The sequence below is a fragment of the Talpa europaea genome, assembly GCF_964194135.1.
Source record: "Talpa europaea genome assembly, chromosome: 1".
In the NCBI taxonomy this organism is placed as follows: Eukaryota; Metazoa; Chordata; class Mammalia; order Eulipotyphla; family Talpidae; genus Talpa; species Talpa europaea.
In genome coordinates, this window is record NC_140073.1 from 29,903,815 (window position 1) to 29,926,349 (window position 22,535).

General features: G+C 39.0%; 1 protein-coding gene across 3 annotated transcripts in view; it reads right to left on the reverse strand.

Moving 5' to 3' along the window:
* Nucleotides 1-3,059: 3,059 nt before the first annotated feature.
* NELL1 (neural EGFL like 1) overlaps nucleotides 3,060-22,535 on the reverse strand; it is a gene marked incomplete at both ends in the record, with an annotated part of 742,470 nt that continues 722,994 nt past the window's right edge. For all 3 annotated transcript variants that reach the window (XM_084239443.1, XM_084239442.1, XM_084239441.1), the window contains 4 exons: nucleotides 3,060-3,110; nucleotides 4,751-4,975; nucleotides 7,286-7,462; nucleotides 15,983-16,176. In XM_084239443.1, the coding sequence (XP_084095569.1) occupies nucleotides 3,060-3,110; nucleotides 4,751-4,975; nucleotides 7,286-7,462; nucleotides 15,983-16,176 (647 nt within the window). The remainder of the gene's footprint in view (nucleotides 3,111-4,750; nucleotides 4,976-7,285; nucleotides 7,463-15,982; nucleotides 16,177-22,535) is intronic.

Sequence of the window (22,535 nt, forward strand, 5' to 3'; positions counted from 1 at the left end):
AAAACATTTGGAACCGCTAGTAGTATGGCACAAGGAAAAGCTGTGTGGATTGGGTTACAGTTCAGGATCTATGACTGCTTAGCCATGAGCTCTGGGCAAGTCACCTATGCACTTGCTGGCTTTAAAGGTATGCCCTGTTGAAGTTTGAGTTGTGTTGAGATGTGTGTAGGAGTTCCAGTTCTTCAATTCTGACTCCAGCTAGAGAGAATCTGCTTTTATCTGATTATGTTAGTGAAGCAGTAAATATATTTTGATTTTTTACTTCCATTAAATCATAACTTGTGATATTATAAAAAAAATATGAATTCAGTATCTTAAATTATTAACTGAAAAACCTAGTCTGTACAAGGCACTCTGCTGAGTGCTAGCAACTGAAGATTGTGCAGAGTCCAGCTTGTAGACTGCTGTAAACATAATACAAGAAAATGGATATTAAAAGTTCCTAATAGTGATAAAAACATAGAACTATGACATTTAGAGGAAGGAGCTCTGAGAAAACATACATACTCACATGTGTGTGTTGTGCAATAGCATATGAACAGATACACTATAAGTTGCCAAGCAGTATTATATACGTCTGTACATATATATCATGTGCAAACTAGAAATAATAAGGCAAAAATGTGTTCAGTCAATATGTCTAGTTAATATATAGAACTTTCATCTCACATTCTGCTTTCCTATACCAAGGTGTTGCATGCTACTGATAGTTGGATGGTAGCTACATAACTGCTTACCCATTCATCATTATTTCTTATCAATGTGTTAGCATCTTTATACTTGGTAGTGCCGACAGTGGTTGTGGTAAAACAGGAGATAGATTTGTCTCACGCTGCTTTGGTTATTAAATGGACACCCATTTCCCACTGCAAATCACAGCATGAGATTTAAGCACATGCCGTGAGTAGATTTATGATTTAACAAAGCAAATTTTAAAATTTCTGGATCAAGAAGGGATTTCAGTAATTTATTATAATAAGATCCAATAATGCATCAAATATAGTCAACACAAAGGTCCACAAAATAGTGAACTTTAAAGAGAGTTTTGTCCAACTTTTTATTTACCCAGCGGAGCACCTTCTGTATAAAGTACTCAATAATTTTCAATAGGAAAATCTCATCAGACATTTTGTAGGAAGTAAACCCCTTATTGATAGGAACTGGTAGTCCTGATAATAAATATCAACAATATTTTGACATCAAATTAGCAAAGATTAAATTTATCCCACAGGTTAAAATGCATATATGAAATCTTAAATTATTGTTGCAAAATGCCAGGATTTTACGATAAGCAATCAAGGCTAATGGCCCTGCAGTAAAGAATGGGATTAACAAAATCAAAGAAAACTGTTGAGTTTTGAAAATTCTTTGGAAAAAAAATGGAAACACATTCTAAATTACATAACAGTGTTCATTACCTACATCAGCAGTTGGCATTTTTTTTTTTTTTCCTGTAGAGGACAGGAAAGTAATGTTTGCTTTTGTGAACCAGGTTATCTGTTGAGAGTGCCCAATGGTGCCATTGCACCTGGTGAGCAGAAATGACTGTGTGTACCAATGGGCAGTTCCTATGAAATAGGCAGAAAGATGGACTTGACACAAGGGACCATCTTTGCCAACCCCTGACCTGTATAGATTCTTGTAAAGAAATGTGCTTCTCCAGTGAAAATTGAAAGATTTTTTTTTAATGGAGGTGTCATAAATATTTTTTCAGAAGAATCATTTTCAAATTCTCCATTCCATTGTTAAGTTTAAAAATTAAGTAAAATGGAGATGTTTAATTTACTATAGTAGTAATTGTTAAATGCAGCTTTTGAGCTGATATCACAACTTAACATGTGAACTCATTGTCATGTGGTGAATTTTACTTTCACAAACAAAAACCGAGTTTCTCCAGTGGACTCCAGTGGCCAATTACCAATGGATAATGGCGATTAGAGCTTATGATTATTAATAATTTTGTTAGATTGGGGTTTTAGAATATTTTTAGCATGGCAGGCTTATCAAATTAGGTCTTTGTTGATGTTGGCAGAGTGAACCAACTTAATGATGAATTCAGGTAACTTAGGTATTTCAAACTATGAAGATGTGATTTACCTGAAACTAGGAAGTGTGAATTCACAGCTTAGATAAAATATAATTATATCCAACTCTTAAAAATATTGTCATGGCTCAAATGTAGACATTTACTGTTCTAAAATGACTGTATCTCCTACAATATGAGAGTTTTGTGGATTAGCAGAAAATAGCACTGAGAACACATTAAGAGACTGGTAACCAGTCCTAACTTACTAAAATTAACTAGATCTGTGCACATTGGGTGACTGAGACAAATATACTCTTCCATGACACAGGAATAATAAAAGCACATTTACCTGTGCTTTGATAACATATTAGTAGGTATGAGAATACCTTGTAAATTATGAAAGAGATTTTTCTCTTGCAGTGCCAGGAAATGCTTTGTTTCTCTCTGGTAAGAGAAAGTTCTTCTTAAAGTAATTATTTAGTTAGGTTTGTGGTCTTTCCTCTCTTTAACAAATATCCCGAGGCATCTGTGTTTGAAATAGAAACATGATGCAATTGGATTCCACATACATATTTTCATCAATATTTTTCATAGGGGTCTTGCTACTAAGTATGCAGTAGAGGGGACGAAAATCACAACAGGCAACTTTATTTGTAGAACTTGATCCAAAAATCAAGAAAAAAATAAAAGGAGCTGAATCCCTTATGCTAGTACAGAAAATAAACCGAAAAGTACGTCAACATTTACCATGAGGTCATTTAAATGGGTTTGCAAATGATAAGGGAAACGTGTGATTTACAACACGGGAAACTTCTTTTAACAACCATAGACTTAAATGCACTGCACTGTAGGTTACCTAGACTAGGTTAGCAAGAATGAGCAAAGTGATAGGTCCGAAAGGCAACCTCCGCACACCTTCCTCAGATGGAGACTTTGGTAATTGTCCATGGTAGAAAATATCAATTCCTGTTCTTCTCATGTTGGATGGTCATTTTCTCCATTTTTCTCCCACAATGAGTCCATTTTAAATACTTCAGTTATTATGAAGACACTCCAAATCCACCGAACAGCAGACACTCCCATTCTGCACATGAAGACACAAGCAATAGCCCAACTGAGACCCGGAATATAAATCAATGAGCAGGGGGCAATTCTTTTATTCAAAATGACCATCTACATTTTGAGACAATCTATGAACACTGCAGAAAAATTGACAAGTCCTCCTTTTCTAGTATTATGAGACGCTCTAGGGACCCACTTGCTAAGTTCGTCCAGGCAGTGCTAGTCCATGTCTAAGCTCAAACTACATTTGGGACTCCTTTGTATTTCCAAATTTTCACACAATTTGCTCATTGAACATATTTCAAATAATATTTTTATAAATCCCTGAAATATAAGATGCCATTCGTAAGGATAATCAAACGTACAACACAAATCCAAAATGATTTCCAGAAAGTTTAACTTATTAGGGAAAAATTCTAATCTCATAGTGACTATAAGGGGCCAGTCCATATTTAGGTACCAAAACAGTTGGAAATTCGGAAAATGAATTATACTTTAGTGTAAAGATACCTTTGTCATCCTATTAACTGAATAGCAAACCTGATCTTAAATACATGTCTTCCACATCTAGGCATTTTATTTGCTGGGGCTGAAGACTGACATGGGGCGAGGACTCCTTGGCTATATGAAGTTGGCTGCTATCCTTTATATATTGGGGCTGCAGCTTAAGATGGTACTTTCCAGAAAAGAGTAAACAATTCACATTTGTCACAGCATAAAAAAGACAATTTGGAGACCTTGAGTGAGGTAGGGTTTGATGGAAACAAATATACTATTATTTTTTTTAAAGATTTATTTATTTATTTATACAAGCACTGGGTACAGTCAGAAGTGCGGGAGGGTGAGAGAATTCACCGGAGCCAGAGGGGAGAGCAGAGCTGGCAGACTGACGAAGTACACTGCTGAGGGGAGCAGCGGGCGCGGCAGGAGAGGTCTGTGCGCCATGTGGGACCCTCACCTGGTGGCCGAGGATTGAACCGGCGCTGCAGAGACTGCAGGCAGCTTCTCAACCCAGCGTTCAATCGCAGAGCCACCCGGGGAGGCCCTATACTATTAATTTTTAATGTGCGTAATCATGGACATCCCAAAATAGATGTTTCTGTTTCTTGGCAGAGCTTTTAAGAAAGGAAGAGGTCAGTCTTTACTTTTAAAAATATGTGAGGAAGCTTTGTGGGAACTCCTCCAAATAGACAGGAAAGTAGTCACAATTAATTAAATCCTGCAGCAAGAGCTTCAGGTCCTTGTATTAGGCACCATGAAAATTAACGAAGCAAACAACTTCATAGAGCATTTGGTTTTCAAACACTGTATGAGCATATACTTTTTTCCAGGATGAAAGGAGGATTTTTTGGTAATATTTAGGTCAAAATAACTGATGTCAGCCACAGTGGAACCTAGTGTCAATTGTAAAATGCTGTGGTTTAAAGGGAAGAGAGAGGACTATCTTATTCCATGTTTATTTGGAATTTGCTGCTATACAAGGTGCAGCTCTGATCTATTCAGACATAGTAACCTCCTCCTTTCTGACCCTGTGAGAAGTAATTGCCAACCTGCATCTCCCCAGACGCCATGGAACACGTGCATTTAGAGATGTCAGGAGTGGACCTACTGAATGTTCTGACAATTGCTCAAGGCCTGATTATCCTCAGGACATCCAATTACCTTGCATTTGCAGGTTGTGCAGGGAGATCCAGCCATTGTCCACACTGAGCCGCTAAGCCGTGAAACACCATAGCTGTCCAGGCAAGTTTTTCTGATGTCATAGGCAATGTTATCAGCCAGGCAGGGGTCACTGACACAGCGGGGACAACACTCCCCTTCTGAGATGGCTGTGTACTCACAGCTCAAACTGGGGCAGCTGAGTGGCCAGCAGTCTACCTCTCCTTCCTGTGGAGAGCAAGTAAAAAATGCCTCATTATTGTTTTTATGTGCAATTCTGCTCCCAAATCCCACAGGGGTAATGAGGATAGAGAATTCTCATCACTGCCCTCACTGAATGGTCCTATAATGCACTTCTTCCTTAAGGACTCACTACAGGTTTCACCTCCTCCAGGCTGCTTCTGCTGTCTGTTTAGACTGCAGCCCCATCACTCTGTGCCAATGGCAGTGAATATTTTTTTTTTTTACCATTATAGTTAGGGTCCTTAAAATTATTATTATATCCACAAGTTTTGAGTTTTCAGGATTTTGACTTGTCTCTTTATGTTTAACATAGCACTGGTCAAGAAATGCTAATCAAATGAACATATAAATAAGTAGTAGGATACTGGTTAGTGTATAAAAAATAGGAGTAATTAAAGTCCAAGGAGAACTGGAAACACTATTTTAACAATATCATAAACCAACTTGTCATTATAAAATTGAAGTTGAGACTGGACAATATAAGAACTATTTCAGAACTAGGGGACTGTATATATTTCAACTGGGTTCCCACATGTCCAGGAATCTGAGTATATGCAGCACATAGAGGCACAGTGACCAAATTGTTTCCATATATAACCTTTCCTTCTAATATGGCATTCATTATAATTCATGCAAATTCATGTTAATTTATTCAGTCAGTTTCACAAGACTATGGCCTTTGGTCAGTTTCACATTAGACCATGTCTCTTTTGCTTAGAGCCATTATATTATCCAGAGTCTGGCATGTGCAAACACTTAATAAATATTTATTAAACATGACCCACATTATTCTCAAGTAATTATTAAGTTACATGTTCCACAGCTTAAGTTTTCCCAGGAAATATTAACTGTAGGCAGTGGGGATGGGAGAGGATATGTTTTTGAAATTCTATGAAAATTTTTGGTCCACAATTAATACCTCTTCTTCTGAATGAGTGATAATTGGCTTCTAGAAAAAAGGAATGCAATTTTCCAGACTGATGGAGAAACCAACTCTACAGTTGTGTTGGACTGTTTCTCCTTGGAGGGAAATTGAAAACAGGGCTATGATTTGAATTTCTGAGTTAATACTCCTTAGCATGAGGAGTGATTAAGGACATATCTGTTAAGATTATTTGGACATTCACTTGGATAAGTTAGAAATTCTGATAGAAACTTAAAACAATTTCTCTGAATGCTTGTTTTCATCCATAGATGGTCATTATTTCAGCAAATGTTAGACTACGAAACCCAGAAAGTGGTTTCCTTTACAAGCTTACTTATTTAAGACTCAGGTTGAATAGCTGACTTTTGAGGAAGTCAAAGTCATATTCACTATCTGACTATGTATCCCAACAGTCTTCATATCCCTCGAAATCTTTGTGGTATAATTTGAAACAGAAATAATCAGATCTTAAGATTTTTTTTTTTAAGATTTATTTATTTATACAAGCACTGGGTACAGTCAGAAGCGCGGGAGGGTGAGAGAATTCACCAGAGCCATAGCGGGGAGCAGAGCAGGCAGAAGGACCGAAGTACACTGCTGAGGGGAGCAGCGGGCGGCAGGAGAGGTCTGCGCGCCATGCGGGACCCTCCTCCAGTGGCCGGGGAGCAGCCGGGGATTGAACCGGCGCTGCAGAGGCTGCGGGCAGCTTCGCAACCCAGCGCTCAACCGCTGCGCCACCGGGGAGGCCCAGATCTTAAGATTTTTTTTTAAGGACATTTTCAAATCTGATTATACCAGTAATGTCTATATATTATGATACAAAATAACCTTCACTTTTTCTATGAAAATATTTAACATCTGAAACAGATTTTTCAATGTAGGAGATATTAGCAATACTAGTTAGTGATCATTAAATACCTTCATGTGCCAAACACTGTATCAATCACATGTATTCTTTAATCTTTATACCAGTTCTATGAAATAGGAACTCATCTATTTGAGGGGAAAATGATCAATGAAATGCTAGTACTTAGAGTCAAGGCTTTTCATTCAAGCACAACAAGTGCCATTCAAGACCTTGAGAGCTTCCTATCAGGCAGAGATTTTTCTTGACCTGTATTTGCTAAAAAGGAGCAGTTATAAACTAACATTAATGGGGCAGATTTGACCTGTTATATGTGCTTTTTGTCTTGCACATTGTTTCAGAGAGAAACTGGATGTCTTCAGGCAGAGCATGTATACCCCTTAGTTAGTCACGGGGACCACAACTGCCTGGGATCACACAGCAGGGAGCTGAAGCCCATCAGCATCTCAATTTGTAACCTGCTCTGGAGTAATTGGACAGCACCCTCTAAAGCGGGCTGACATACCAGACACCGGCACTGCTGGCAGCTGTGAGTCCAATTGTCTCCACTTCGATAGAGCTTGTGTTCATTTTGATCTAAACATTGACTTGTGACCCTGGTGTCACACTCTGGGCAACAGAAAAGGTCAACACTTGGATTCTGGCAATCACAAGCAGTCCGTCGGCAGAATATCTTCCCATCCTGTTAGAAATGAAGTTAAGGAGGTTTCATCATTAGGGAAGTAAGGTAGCCACACTAAGAAAAGCAAACTGTATAAACAGAGCACATAGGAGAGAGTCCTTGGCGTGAACGCACTCCCCTGTATCCCATTTTGTTCAAAAGAGATACACATGTGGGTGCTAAAATATACATAGCTTTTCTTCCCCTGACCTTCACTGCAGAGCAGGCTGAGTAAAAATGGATACATTTCTAAATTGGGGGAAAAAAGTAAATATGTCCTTTGAAAACACATTTTCAACCCAAAATGTTTTCTAAAACTCCTATTTCTTTTTTAAAGCTTGATTGATTTTTTTGCATAGAAGAACTGCGGGGGTTGGGGGGGGTGAGAGGATTCACCAGAAACAGAGTGGGGAGCAGAACAGGCAGACTGACTGAAATACAATGCTGAGGGGAGCAGCGGACATGCCAGGAGAGGTTTGCTGTGACATGTGGGTTAGCTCTCTGGTCGGGAATTGAACTCAGGCCATAGAGGCGGTAGAACTGAGACTTGACCTGTAGGCTACCAGGGAGGCCCTAAAACCCATATGTCTAAGTAGCAATTATAACTAAACTAAGTAGTTAAAAAGGTGCATGTGATCAAGAATTCCTTTGAGTAGAAATTTGTGTTCTGTACTTTTCTTAGATACCGTCCCGACACATTCAAAAGCATTTATCTCATTTTATCTTTGTCTCAACTTTGGGAGGAAATCTAACTATGTCCCTATTACAGAAGAATTCATTGAGGCCCAGGAAGGCTAACTGATATGTAGTGAAATGGAAGGCGTGGTGTCAAAGCAATTTTTTTTTTTTTCCCTATGAGACACCCTTTAAGTTGTATATTATCAGGGACTATAATTAGGGACCATCTTTCACACTGAAGCAGTTTCTCTAATGATAAGTACAGTACAATTTTTGGAGTATTGGCTCTGTTCACTCATAATGAATCAAAGTTAAAACCTTAAGGCTGGACATTTGGCAGCAGACCTTCCCTTATATATCTTTTGCTCAGAGTAACTTCTCATCTCAGACGACAAGTCTTGCTGAACACTTACATAAGCCCAAGAACCTCAGGGTCAGAAGAAACCATAAAGCACACATCAGCCATGCCTGTATACATCTTGAATCATCTCTAGAACAACCAAAGTCACCAAGTCTGTGATTAAAGCTCTTCACTCTGTAAGAACTCACCACCATGGGAAGTATACTGTCACATTTCACCTCTTTCACTTTCAGAAGCCAGCCCTTCCTTGTTCCCACTGAATCATCTCATGTGGATTAAATATCTCTACTGTTTTGACCAGTGCCCACACCCACAGGTTTGCATCCTTTTATGGTTATAGTTGCCCTCTCTTGCAACAGTCTTGAATATTTTCATCCATCATCATTGTGCAAGTATGTTATGCACACTACCACATTTAATCCTGGTAATTTGGTGGAATAGAAATTTACAAGTCCATTTCTCAATTAGGTAGCTGAGTTAGAAAATCAAATACACCACTGAGCCTGTCTAACACTGCTATGACTCTGAACTCAGGGTCCCCTTAGTTCTAAGTACTGCACTTTCTTTATAGAACCGGATTTCAATATGCACTTCTGGCATATCATAGCGTTGACTTATATTGAGTTTAAAGAGACTCAAACTTCATTAAGCCCATTTGCATCTTGGAAAGTTAGATGTTGAGAGCAGCAAGTGCAAAGCTGGTGTATTATCCCTGTATTGATCCCGCAGCAGAGTCTACAGGACATGCAGTTGGTGAGCACTGTGGCGCAGCAGCCATGCCTCTTGCCTCTGAGAGGCTCATGTTTTAGCATTCTTAAGCCTCAGCTGCCTCCTCCCTGCCTGCTATTCCATGCCGTTCCCTTCACACCTGGTACCAGCATTACTGCATGTGTGCCCACTGCTCGCCCTTATCACTTGGTGAGCCACACAGAACAACTCTGAAAGCCGACCCTAGCACACCACACTCTCACACCGCACACTCTACCCACACGCGCACCCACACTCTCTACCACTCTGGCAGCGGACAGCAAAGCAGGTCCGCCGCGCTTTGAGTGAGGCTCCCTGGCCGGGGCTCGAACTCATGCCGTTGTATTGATAGCACTGAGCCTTAAACCCCCTAGGGCACCAGGGAGGCCTCTGACCTGCAGTGGTTCAAAACCACTATTAAGGAGCTTGAAGCTGACGCAAGAGGTCTAAGTAAGACTGGAAGGACCTGTAAAACAAGCTCCTTAAGACCAGCTGCCCCTAATCTGCTACATGGACCCATCAACACACACTTCACTAATCCTTCACTTCTATTTCAGGATGGAAATCACAAAACTGTGCAAACACTTTTTAAATACTTACTGTAGGCCTAGTTTGGGAAAGATCACGATCTCTGTGTCCCAGACAGTATTTTTTAATGAATCTGAGACACCACTTTAAAATGCCGTAACTTGAAATTTGCAAATGTGAACTTTCTTTGTATACAACAATGGGGGGGGGGGTGTAGAGGAAGCCCCATGAACTATACTGAACCTATAACCCTAAAATAGACACTGTTGTAAGCCAAGGATACCTCAATAATAAATGTAATATTTAAAAAAAGAAACAAAAAACCCTTGTCATTCCATTTCATCTCTCTTGCTTGTGACAACATTTTTCTAAGTGTTTTTGATGCTATCCACCTTCTGTGCACCTACACAGCTTAGTGACATCTACAAATTTGATGGACCTGCCCTCAGGGTCTTCATCTACGTCATCAATAGCAAGCTCTATCTTAGTAAACTTATCTCAACAAAGTTGAATGTCAGCTAGGTGGGTGCATAGAGGGTGAGGTAAAAAGTATCAGGCTTTTCTGCCCTCCCGCCATTAGGATAGATGAGGGAACCCTGAGGTCCTGAATGCATGCCTGATGGCGGGCACCTGGAGGAGGGTGTGGGCCTAGGTAGATGGGATTCACCTGGGCTGAGACTGGGCTTTTAAGGGCCATGTCACGTGATGGCAGGAGAAGCCAAGGGAAGCAGCAGAGAAGGAGAGATAATGTGAGAGAAGGCCAGAGAGCCCAGAAAGAGTGAAGACTTGCTGGGGGCTGGGAGGCCTGCCAGCCTCCTGGCTCCACCCCCCCCCCCCCGCCCTGCCTCCCAGCACCCCTGCCTGCCGTGTACCTGGTAAATCCCAATAAAAGCCTGAAAAGCCACTGAGGGCTCCAGGACTCTCTCCTCCTTTACCCCCTCTTCTGGATCAGAAAACCTGCACTATGGCCTTCCTGTCCTGCCCCGAAGTATTAAAAAAAAAAAAAAAAAAAAACTCACATGCCTGAATTCCAAGGCCAGTTGGAAGACTTGTTGCTTATACTGTGTACCTTGACTAATGTGTACCTTGACGTCCTCATTTGTAAAATGATACTAGTAATAGTAGCATGCCTGATAACAATAATGCAGAAATAACCTTGCCGTGTTACTCTTAGGATTACATAAGTTAATATAGGTAGAATTTAGAACAGTACCTGGCGTGCAGTAAATGTTCAGTTCATGTGAAAAAGTTGAACTCTTTAAAGGCTTGATTCTTTATGGAGAATGGAAAAGAGACATGCTGACTACACACATACATATAATAACTCCATAGGCTGAAAAATGCTTTCCCTCAAATCTATTACTATAAGAAATGACCCGAAAAATTCCAAAACATCAAGGGATGAAATATTAAACATGTATGTATATGTACATAGGTACACACATGCACATGAGGATATGCATGGTGACAAGGACTCTAGAGTTAAGTAGGTGAATTGAGTCAGAGAATTCAGCTATTTTGGAAAAAGTATTCAGACCCTAGGAATCTTCCAACTACAGGTCTTTGGTTTACAGCTCTATCCCACTATTTTAACTCACTAATACATTTGCTTATGTAACACTAGTTACATAACACCTTGGGAATTTATTTTAACCAGTGGAAGTGAAGAAAACTAATGATATTCAACACTTAAAAAATCCACATAGCGAGGTCCGTGAATAGCATCAAACACAGGGATAGATTCTGTTATAAGAGGCTACTGTACAACAGCCAATGAGACCCAATCAGAATGTCTCCCCAAGTGCTGATTAAAAGAATGAATAAGGGTAAGTGGATAGCCTCCAGGGTTAGTACAAAATAAAGCAATTTCACATCTCATCAATTATGTGAAAATGCCAAATAAGCCTCTCTTAGTTTCTAACATGTTTCAGAACAATGGCTGTGTTCACTTTGGCTTTTGAATTACAGGGCTACTGTCAAGAAAATAATTTTTAATAATGAAAATGTCACAGGTGGCTCCATTAATTCAATGAGAAGGCCATTATAAAACCCCAGCTCACAGAGCACAGCCACACTAGATTTCAAATGTGGTAAAAGAATGGAGACCACGGACAGTGAGTAATACTTTTTGCCATAAATCTCCAGGGTCATTCCAAGAGCTTGAGCTCTAAACCCCAGCTGGGGTGTTCAGAACATTCCCAATTACCTGCCAAAAATGTATCTCTCCACCCTTCTGCTATAGAAATTAAATGTTTTCATGAAGTTTTATGATGAAAGTTCAGTTAAATTTTAACTGTTTACAGTTAATAAGTATTACAATATTTAAATTGTTTCTGAATTTTAAGAAGCAGGGTCACACACTTTCTTAGCAAATAAAAAATGAGTTAGTTCTTTTTATGCCATGGAAAGTTATGGGTTTTATACTATAAATTACACATTTTATTACTGAATAGTCAAAACAATGATACACTTACTCCCTATTGTATATAACTATTTTTCTTTCTGCCAGAGTTTCAAAACTTTTAAATCAAGAAGGTGGACTTAGGCAAGACTACTGGTGTAAAGTGAATAGTAATATAAACCAGAATTTGGCAAATTAATGCCCCCATTCTAAATTGGGCCAGTCGCCTGTTTCTCTCATCCATTCACATAGTGTCTATGGTTGCCTGCACACTACAATGTCAGATTTGCATGAGACAGCGACCCTACAGCATACAGAGCCTGTCTAGCTCTTCACAAAAAGTACTCTGATCCCTCATATAGTGTATGAAATTAGAGGTGGTATTCTAGATCTGCTTATTCCATGTTCATAAAAAATTTGGATGTGATCTTCATTCTTTTCACACAGTGTTGAATCTCATCTTCAGGTTATAACTCACAAACTAGTTGGTTATTCTTCTCTAATTATCACCTGGGGTACAAAAACTTAAGTATTGAATCCAACTACTTCATTTTAATGACAAGGACTTTTCTACATAGCACATAAAGGAACTAGACTCCAATCTAGACTTTTATAAGAAAGATTTTTTCCCTCTGCTACCTCCCTAGAGCATGATGTTGGTAAGACTATAGGAAAAACAGACTTCAGACAGATAGAGATGGGGATTCTCGGGGCAGAGCTTCTCAAAGTACAGTCCTCTGACCAGCAGCATTAGAATCTCCTGGGAACCACGCAGAAATGCAAATTGTTGTGGCCCAACCCAGCCCTACCAAACCAGAAAGTCTGGGAGTACAGTCAGTGATCACAGATTCCCAAGCCTTCCAAGTGATTAATTCTGATGCCAGGGGAAGTCTGAGAACCACTAATGGAGAAACAAAGTAAGGTAGACAATTGGGAAATTAGAATGGCAGAACCCGCAAACTCCTGCAATGAAAACGCAGGGTTGGGAACAGTAAGAGAATGAAGTCTAGGACTAGAACTGGAAAACTCGATCCATGACAACATTTTAGAGCTTTTAGGGCAAGTCTCAATCAGCTGACATGTACATCTTTCAAAGGCAGTCCTAAAGAATCTGAGGTGTCAAGTAGTCGAATCCTGTTATCAAGAATACCCTAGAATAATGCTACTGTTTAGTTCAAAAATTAAAGTGTTTTTATGAGTAGATTGCTGGAATCCAGAAAGCTAATTTCTGCTCTGGTCCCCGGCACAGTCTCACTCCATGCTGCTGTTCTCTCTGAGGGCCATGCTGAAGATAGTAGACAGATTTTACTGTCACCTCCCTGCAGATTTGGTGAGTCTATTCTTGCCTGAAGGAAACAAGGGGACCCTCTAGGTTTCCCTACTCTGAATATCTTCCACAGTCTGGGGAAGGCTAAAATAAGGTCAGGTCAAATGGCCTGCATCCCAGACAATCCATGACAAATGTCTTTTGCACTTTGCCCTCCCGTTTCACCGATACATTAACTAGGCCCTGACATTATTATAACTTTGTGAGGGGTTGTGTGTTTATGTTATCCATTTCCCCACCCAGTAGCATAATTTCTAGGAAAACTCCCAGGCTTTCTCTCCTGGCTCATTACCACCTATATGTTCCCCATCATCTTGTTCTCCTGATGATCTAATCTCACCCTTATTTCATATTTCCCTGAAAATACTATGTATTTAGTGTTTCTATATCTGTCCCCTCCATTCCCTTTATTTGGATTCACTATCCCCACATCTCTTCTGGACTTTATTTCTCATCTATTAAGTCTTATATAATGGTCACCTCTTTTTGTGAAGTCTTTCCTTATACTTTCTGAATCTCCGCAGAATGAAGCCTACTTCTATTTCCATAACAAACTGGTCATCACTAGATCCTGTATTAAGAGGCTGTATGTATTTCCTACCCATCTCCATGATCACTGACATAAGCACAACCACTCATGCTAAAGTTATAATTTCCTAGAAACAATAAACCTGAGATGTCTCTATTTTCCCAGATAGCACACGTAGAAAATATGAGTGCTTTCTTAAGGCCCTGGACTAATTTATGAATGGAGGAGCCACAGACGGGTATCTATGAAAAGAAGTCAGGTTGTAACTAAGATTTAGGGATCAATTCCAGAGAGATGACCATTTTTCACTGTGGGTTTCTATGGTCTGGTAATAGAAAGATATGCGTTCCAAGCAGTTCAGCAATCATTCTGTGCCTAATCATCTAACTGCTATAAAAGTTCATAAAATTACTGTCACTGTCAAGGAGCATACAGCACCTAGTGAGAAGCCCAGATCAGTTTGTACTAGCAGCATAGCCTTATCATTGATCCTCTTTCAACTGTCAACATGTTTCAAGGAGTCTTTCATTTGGCAGGAGATACTAGAAGCTAATCTGGTGCATTAACTGGAATATGGCCTCTTAGAAGAACTCTGAGTTTTCAATATTAACCTTTGGCCCTTTGTTGCCTAATGTGATTCTGCCATTGTATGATTTGGTTTTATTTGAACTTCAAACAGAGAATAAACTTCTAGGGAATGATGTTTCAAAGAGCCATTATCTTAAATCCCTACCTTGACTTTACTTATTAACCTGCAAGATGCCATTATAATAGTTCATTCTGAGGCTTAATTAATTGAGATATTACTTATTAAACTGGGCTAGAACATTTTCATCTATAAATAAAGGGAAAACATGCAGATCACCAGTACATTCCTTTTTTTTTTTTTTGAGGATGACCTACAGAATTTGATTCTGGTTCTTACTTTAGCTCCTAAAACAAGGCCCTCCTCCTTACCCCCACTCCCCTACAATATTTGGAGGCTGTGCTATTATGGAACAATGCATGCAAGCGGAAAAAAAAATAAGTGCTTCCATGCCCATTGGAGGTGTGACAGACTTGAAGGCAGGAGAACGAACTGGATTACTTTTTTAAGGTTCATTTCCACTCTGTTTCTAGGGAGCACCCGGGAATGTATCGGGAGATTCAGTTCACCAAGAGGTTACTAAGCAAGCAATTCCCCTTGGTTCCCATGCCTATAAAGCCTAAGATTAAACAGTTCCATCGCAGTCGACATAAAAATACAATGCAAGAGCTTCAGCAGAGTAATATCAAAGGAAAATGAATAGGCAAGATCAACAAAAGAAGAAATAAAACACAAGGAAATCAAACACTTTAATAGGCCCATTTTGCAAAGCATAAAGCAAAACGGGGTGATGGCAGAATTTCATTTTCATAAGCATTAAATTTACTCCCAAACAACTTAATGTAAGGAATAGCCCAGCACAGAGAATGACAAACACATCATTTACCAGAGGCCTTATGCTATTATCATCATTTAATCTAAATGGAAGTCCACCTGTCGGACCACTGGAAGAAGGTCTCTAAGTCTTGCTATCATGGATGATGTCACCACAAAAGTGAGAAACTTTATTCCAGTGCTAATTTCAGGCAAAAGGTAGTTTTAATCAGCAAGTTTGTGTAAGTGTGGGTGAGTGCTCATTAAAGTGCTCAACCAACAAGCCTTGGAGGCACTGTGGGCTCTCAGTGAGAGAACTCTCGGTAGCTTCTCTGCCCTGCTTCCCCTCTGCTCTGCAGTCAGTCTTTAACCCCATACCTCACATTTTGCTACGAGCACAATCAATTCGAAGCAGGTTTGTCGGCCACTCAGCATCATCATTAGCTGTAGTGTAGGTGAGAACAGGAAAAGCCTTTTTAGGAACTACAGGAGCTACATGAGTCAACAACTTGGGAGAAAGGTGAAGGCAGGGAGAAACCAAACAGCTATAACTTCTCTGGCACCCTCTTACCTTGCAGGAGCAGACAGAACACCTGTCTTCTTTCAGGGTCCACACTTGCCCATTGTGCTTCAATCCTCCTTCATGGGGACAGTCACCAGAGCAAGAGGGCCCAGAGGGACAGAGGCAGTCAAAGCCCCCCGCCAGGTTGATGCAGGCAGAATCATTCCAACAGGTATGCGTTCTTAAGGCACATTCATCAATGTCTGCAATAAAACAAGCACAGAGCTTTAGAATCTAGCCAAGATTATTGCTAGAAAATAAGCATTTACAACAGCATTAGTACCTTGAGCCCGGTATTGTGTCCACAGGCATTCACTCTGCAAAACAGCCCTGTAGAGCAGGATCTGTTATTATGTCTATTTTGTAAATAATGGTGCTGAGGCTAATAGAAGTTAAATAACATGCCCAGTATCATAGAGTTAAAAAAAAAAAAATAAAGGCAGGTTTGATAGCTGTCAGACTCCAAATGTTAAATTACCCAGTAGCAACTCTAAACTGGCTTGAGGATATTATCCAAATCTGTAACGGCCAGATGCCATGAACACGTTAATTCATTAACGTGTAGCTACACCTCATGGAGGTCTGGGTCTTTTAAAAAAGGTGCGAATAGGTTAGCCACTGAGTAGGAACCTGTGGCAATTAGGACAACCCTGAGCCAATTAGACTGCCCCCAGGGGCGGAAGTTGAAAGAAGGTGGCATAATTCTTACCACCCTAATGGCTAGCAGCCCATGCAAGAAAACAACTCAGAGTTGCAGTAGAGTATGGCATGGATGCTGATGAAAGACACCGGTATTCTGCTGTTCTTCACCAACAGGAAATAAGGCAGGAAAATATATATCTAGTCAACTTTCCCTGACACTCAGAGCTTGAGTGACCTTAACAACACCGTAAACACACAGCCCCTCTGCTCTGGCTTGCTCTCCTTTCCACTGGAGTCGGATACGTCCCAAGGCAGTCAGTTCTATCTTTGAATAACCCTTAAGACATTTCTTCCTCAGACAGAAATGAAATATACTTTCTAGTAACTTCTACTTTTCGGTACTAGTTCTGAGATCACTTAAAGTGTACTTGATTTTTTTTTTTTTATTTCTGATCTTTAAACTATCTGATGACATTGGCCATTGTCTGTCAGTCTTCTCCACCGATGATTGCTCTGCTCTCTGAACATACTTTCATATGACATTAATTGTAAATTTTTTCAACTTCAATGAGGAGTATATCTACAAAACTGTTGGTAGGGTACTTTTTCTATGTCTTAAATTTCATATTAAATATGTATAATATTGTAGGCATGTGACTAAGGATTATGGAACTAAATTAAACAACAAAAACCATTATAAATAACATTCCTAATGTGCTCAAATTATATCAGTATTGCTACTACTTTTATTTGTCTATATATAAAAATTTATCAATGCCCTTTTTAATGCATTGCACCAACTTCTACAGAATAAACTAAAACACACAGAGCTTCAGTGGTCACACCTCTACTATGTGCTAGAGCAAAGACTGTGTCCTTGGCCCCAATCTTTTCCCTCTATACAAATTCTCTTTTTTAAAAAAAAAAAGGTTTATTTATTTATTTATTTATACATACATACAGACAGACAGACAGACAAGCACTGGGTACAGTCAGAAGTGCGGGAGGGTGAGAGAATTCACCAGAGCCAGAGTGGGGAACAGAACAGGCAGACTGACGAAATACACTGTGGAGGGAGCAGTGGCCATGGCAAAAGAGGTCTGTCGCGCCATGTGGGACCCTCGCCAGTGCCCAGGGATCCAACCGGCACAGCAGAGGCCGTGGGCAGCCTCACAGCCCAGCGCTCAACCGCTGTGCCACCAGCGGAGGCCCTCTATCCAATTTCTTGCCAACTAAAAGTAATATAAGCTGTAGGAGTAACAAGGAATGTTGGAAATAAAGTTCTTCCATTTAACTGAGTGCTTACTATATGCAGGTTATTTCAATATCACATTGTATGGAAACCATACCCATCTAATCTATGATCTTTTGAATCTAAAAAGGGAAATAGCATGATAATAACTCAATAAATGTTCTTGATGCAATGAGCATATTTTTTGAATTTGAGAACTTTTCATTATTTTAACTAAGAAAATTGCACTTTAAAAGATATAACTGAGCCACATTTATAAAAGGAAAAATGTGACTGAATAAGCAAACTCAAAGTTTGATTGTTTGTTAGCTAGACTCAAATTGAAAGTAATCACAGAATCTCTGGCTTGAGTTTTATTTGTTTGACTTTTGCTAGACTGTTTAAGTCATGATAATGAAAGTAAATATTTAAGATGAAGTTAAAGCCCTGATTTCATATTTTAAAATATCTGAGTTGTATTACATATACACACATACCACGTCTTTATAATCCACTCTTTTCTTAGGCACTTAGATTGTTTTCATAACTTGGCTATTGTAAACAGTCTATAATGAATACAGGGGCCCATGTATCCCTTTGAATTAGAGTTTTTGCATTCTTCAGGTTGTTAACTCGATTGCTGGATCACATGATAGATCTATTTTTGAGAGACCTTCATATTGTTTTCCTTAGGGTCTGGACTAGTTTACACATTCCCGCCAACACTGTAGGAGGGTTTCTTTCATTCTATATCCTCATCTACATTTGTTTTTTGTTTTTTTTTTTTTTTTAATTATATAGGCCATTCTCGTAAGCATCTGTTGATAAGTCATTGTGGTTTTGCTTTATTCTTCCATAGTGATAAGTGATCTTGAACATTTTTGGAATGTGCCGTTGGCTCTCTGTGGAGAAGTGTCTAGCACTTCTGCCCATTTTTCAATGGGTTAAAAATTTCTTTTTTGTTAAGTTGTATGAGTTCTTTGTAGATTTGGATTTTGGCCCCTTGTCTGATTTATGTCATGCAAATATTTTCTCATTTGGCACAGCATCTTTTGTTTTGATGATAGTTTTTCATGGTGCAAAATGCACAATGTAGTCCCATTTGTTATTTTGCTTTTGTTTCCCTTACCGTTAGTCAAGTCCCCAAAATCATCACTTGAATCCAATGCTGTGCAGTGTTTTTCCTTTGTTTTCTTCTATGTATTTTATGCTTTCTGGTCTTATATCCATGTGTATCATGTGAGATAGTGGAAATCTTGCCATTTGCAACAGCATGGATGGAACTGGGGTGGGGGGTGTGAAGCTAATACTAGATGTTTTCACTCACATTGGGAATATAAAGAAACAAACCCAAGGAACAGACAAAAAAAAAAAACAAAACAGAAATCTGACTATAGAATCGAGGCTATCACAAGGGAGGGATGGAAGATGGGGAAGGGAACATAGAGGATAAGGGGCTCAAGGAACTATGGTGGAGGATGTGCTATCATACATCTGAATAGGTATGAATGCACATCTCTAACTCATATACAGTGTTGTAAACCAATGTTATCTCAACAAAATTACACAATTTTTTTTAAGATTTATTATTTTTTATTTGTTTATTTATTTATAGAAGCACTGGGGTACAGTCGGAAGCATGGGAGGGTGAGAGAATTCACCAGAGCCAGAGTGGGGAGCAGAACAGGCAGAGTGATGAAATACACTGCTGAGGGGAGCAGCAGGCATGGCAGGAGAGGTCTGCGCGCCAAAATTACACAATTAAAAGTTCAAGCCCTTCCTTCTTCATTGAGCAACAGGCAATATGGCTTAGTATCTAGGTATATAAAATCTTTCAACAATAGTAAAGTGATATATTTGTATTATTCTCTCCCCCAGTCTTTGCTGAAGGTAAAAATTAAAATATCCAGTCTTAGCTCATCAGATTTATAATATAGTTTGTATGACTAGGAGCTACAGAGTGTCAGTTGACAGATGGCTCATCACACATGTGGTGATAAAGGGAATACAGACTTCTTTGAACTTGTATTAGCTCAGGTCTGTGGAATTATCACTAGGACGTTCATTGACTTCCCATCTTATCTGAGTCTAGCCAGTTCTTACTCTAATTCAGTGATTTTTCATTGTGCTCACATAGAAACTTTGTTGGTGACTCTGAGCACCAGTAAATTTTAAGGGCTCCCCCAAAGTATCATTTAATTGGTTTAAGGTAGGATCCAGAGATCTCAGCTGTGTTTAGTCTATTAGGAATCATTATTCTAAACCCCTTGCCTAGGAAAGTGGTATTCTAAAAACATCCCCGGCCATCCCATGCCTGATTACCACCCTGCTGATGCTTAAAATAGAGGTTTCAAACTCCTAGCATATCCCATAAGCGCCAATCTAACATTTCACTTGTCACCCTCTGTCTCTTCGCCTTCCTGCTTAAAAGTAATGAGTAACCTACACACAGGTAAGGCTATTTCCCCTGTAACTTGGGACATGCCTTTTCATATTATAAAAAGCTATCCCCTCCCTTATCTCTTCTTTTTATTAGCTTGGATGGACTATAAATTAATTGGTGAGATGAGCACTTTCCTTTCTGTGCTACCTTCATTCCCATGAATTCTCCAATACCAAGATCCAGCATCTCCATCCTTCACTCCAAAAGAATTTGAGTATTTGCTTTCTCTGTACCTTAGAAATAATGCTGTGTTTACATCCCTCAAGAATTGCATCTTTATTCTTCTCGAAAAATAGTCTCTGCCCTCAATTAACTCACTAAGTATTTTTCCTTTTATTCTTCTCAGTGTAAAGTACAATAGAAAATACACTGTAAATGTTCAATCTATTTATTTAACTTATTTAAATCCAAGGGATTTATGGATCAATATTATTGTAAAGACTACTTCGTCAAAATCTGGTCTCTGAGGTGTGCAGTAAGCATAAGGCATAATAATCACAACCATCCCCTTCAGGGAATACATGTTATTGCATTTTCATCTGGGAAAGCCTTAAGGTCTTATTCACAATACAATGAATATAGCAAAATAGTGATCTTACAGAAATAGTATGGCAACCTTCCCTCCTCCTTCGCTGCCTATTTCCTACCAAATATTTGAGGACAAGAACAGAGTTAGTCCCATTAACAAATCACTCCAGAAATAGTCTAGGAGAGTAATTTCAACAGATCCACAGTGGCTACAAAAGAATAATTTAGTGTCTCATCTAAAATAATTTCTAAATTGGTTATTAATACTCAACTATGATAATTCTTTTTAACATTTAGTTACTTTGCATTTGCAAAGTTGAAACATGTTGGTATTGTTTTCCTCTCATAAATTAAGAAACCTGGGCACAAAGATAAACACACCTAGTGTGCACAATTAAAAAAAAAAAAAAAACAGTACAAAACCTGGCTTTGCTTTTGCTGCTGCAGAATGAAAGGATTTCACAGTTGCATATAGGACCATATTGCCTACAGAGTTCTATGTAATTGCTTTACTTATGACACAGAAATCTAATTCTGCTTTCACGCAATTTAACAGATTTATGGAAAGCCAGATGTTAGCAATTATGGAAACCGACATTATTCATATTCTTGGTAATACAGACCTGTTTGCTCTGCACAAAGCCAACTTAATCTATTATACATATCCCAAGGCATCCAAAGGGAAGAGGCACCCTATTTACATATTGCAACTGTTGTTCTCTGCTGAGCAAACACAAAGACATTCACCCATGATACTTACCCAAATCATCAGACAGGCCTCCAATGACAAAAAAGCAATGAAAAAAAAATCAGGCAAACTATTCCATACTCAAATCTATAATCATTAGAGTGCCCTGTTTTTTTCCTTTTGTAAGTAATGGCTCTCTGTTGTTTCCTGTGTTTCTCCTTGTAAATTCATTATTTAAATGCTCCATGCTTAGATGAGAATTTTTTCAATAAAATTCCATGGCTCAGCTTGCATTAGAACTAATTTACTTGCATTGACATTTTCACAATTTCTAAAAGCTATTTTTATGGTACTCAATTTTACTTTAAAAAAGTCTGGTTATACTTAGTCAAATCCATTTTGTTCTTTAATTTGAGGTTCTAAGGTTACTTGGGCATGTAAGAAAATGCAATTCAGGGATGTTTATATCAGCAACAATCAAGCCAGTTGCAAACTAGTCCCAAACAATTTTCCTACCCTTCAAGAAAAATGACTTTGTATAAGTTTTAATAGTACAACTGTACTGGCAACTCTGCCTTAGGAGCTGAAACCTCTAGTTGATTTCAGAGATCAAGAGAAAGTTTTTTCCCCAATGGCGAGGTAGCAGTTAGGTCAAAGATTAAACTTTTTCATTACTCCATATTCCTCTTTCTTAAAAAACTCTGACAACCCATGTAGTCTTACTTTCAAACTTTAAACAGGTGATGTTGATGAAAAAAAAAAAATTTAACCTGGGGTTTGTATATCAGCTGCGGGTGTTCTGATGTGGAAATCATTACCAGACATTAGGAGCTTGAAATGAGAAGAGAGCTTGTGGGTCTATTAATGATGGACAAGATAGAGCACATATGTCTCTTCCATAGCTAAAGCTTCTACTACAGTGGCAGGGAGAAAACTACATATACATACTATGCATTAGTGAAGAACACAAGTAGAGAAATCTGATGTGCCTTGTAAAATGCAAAGCTAATGAGCTGTAGAGTAAGTTTTA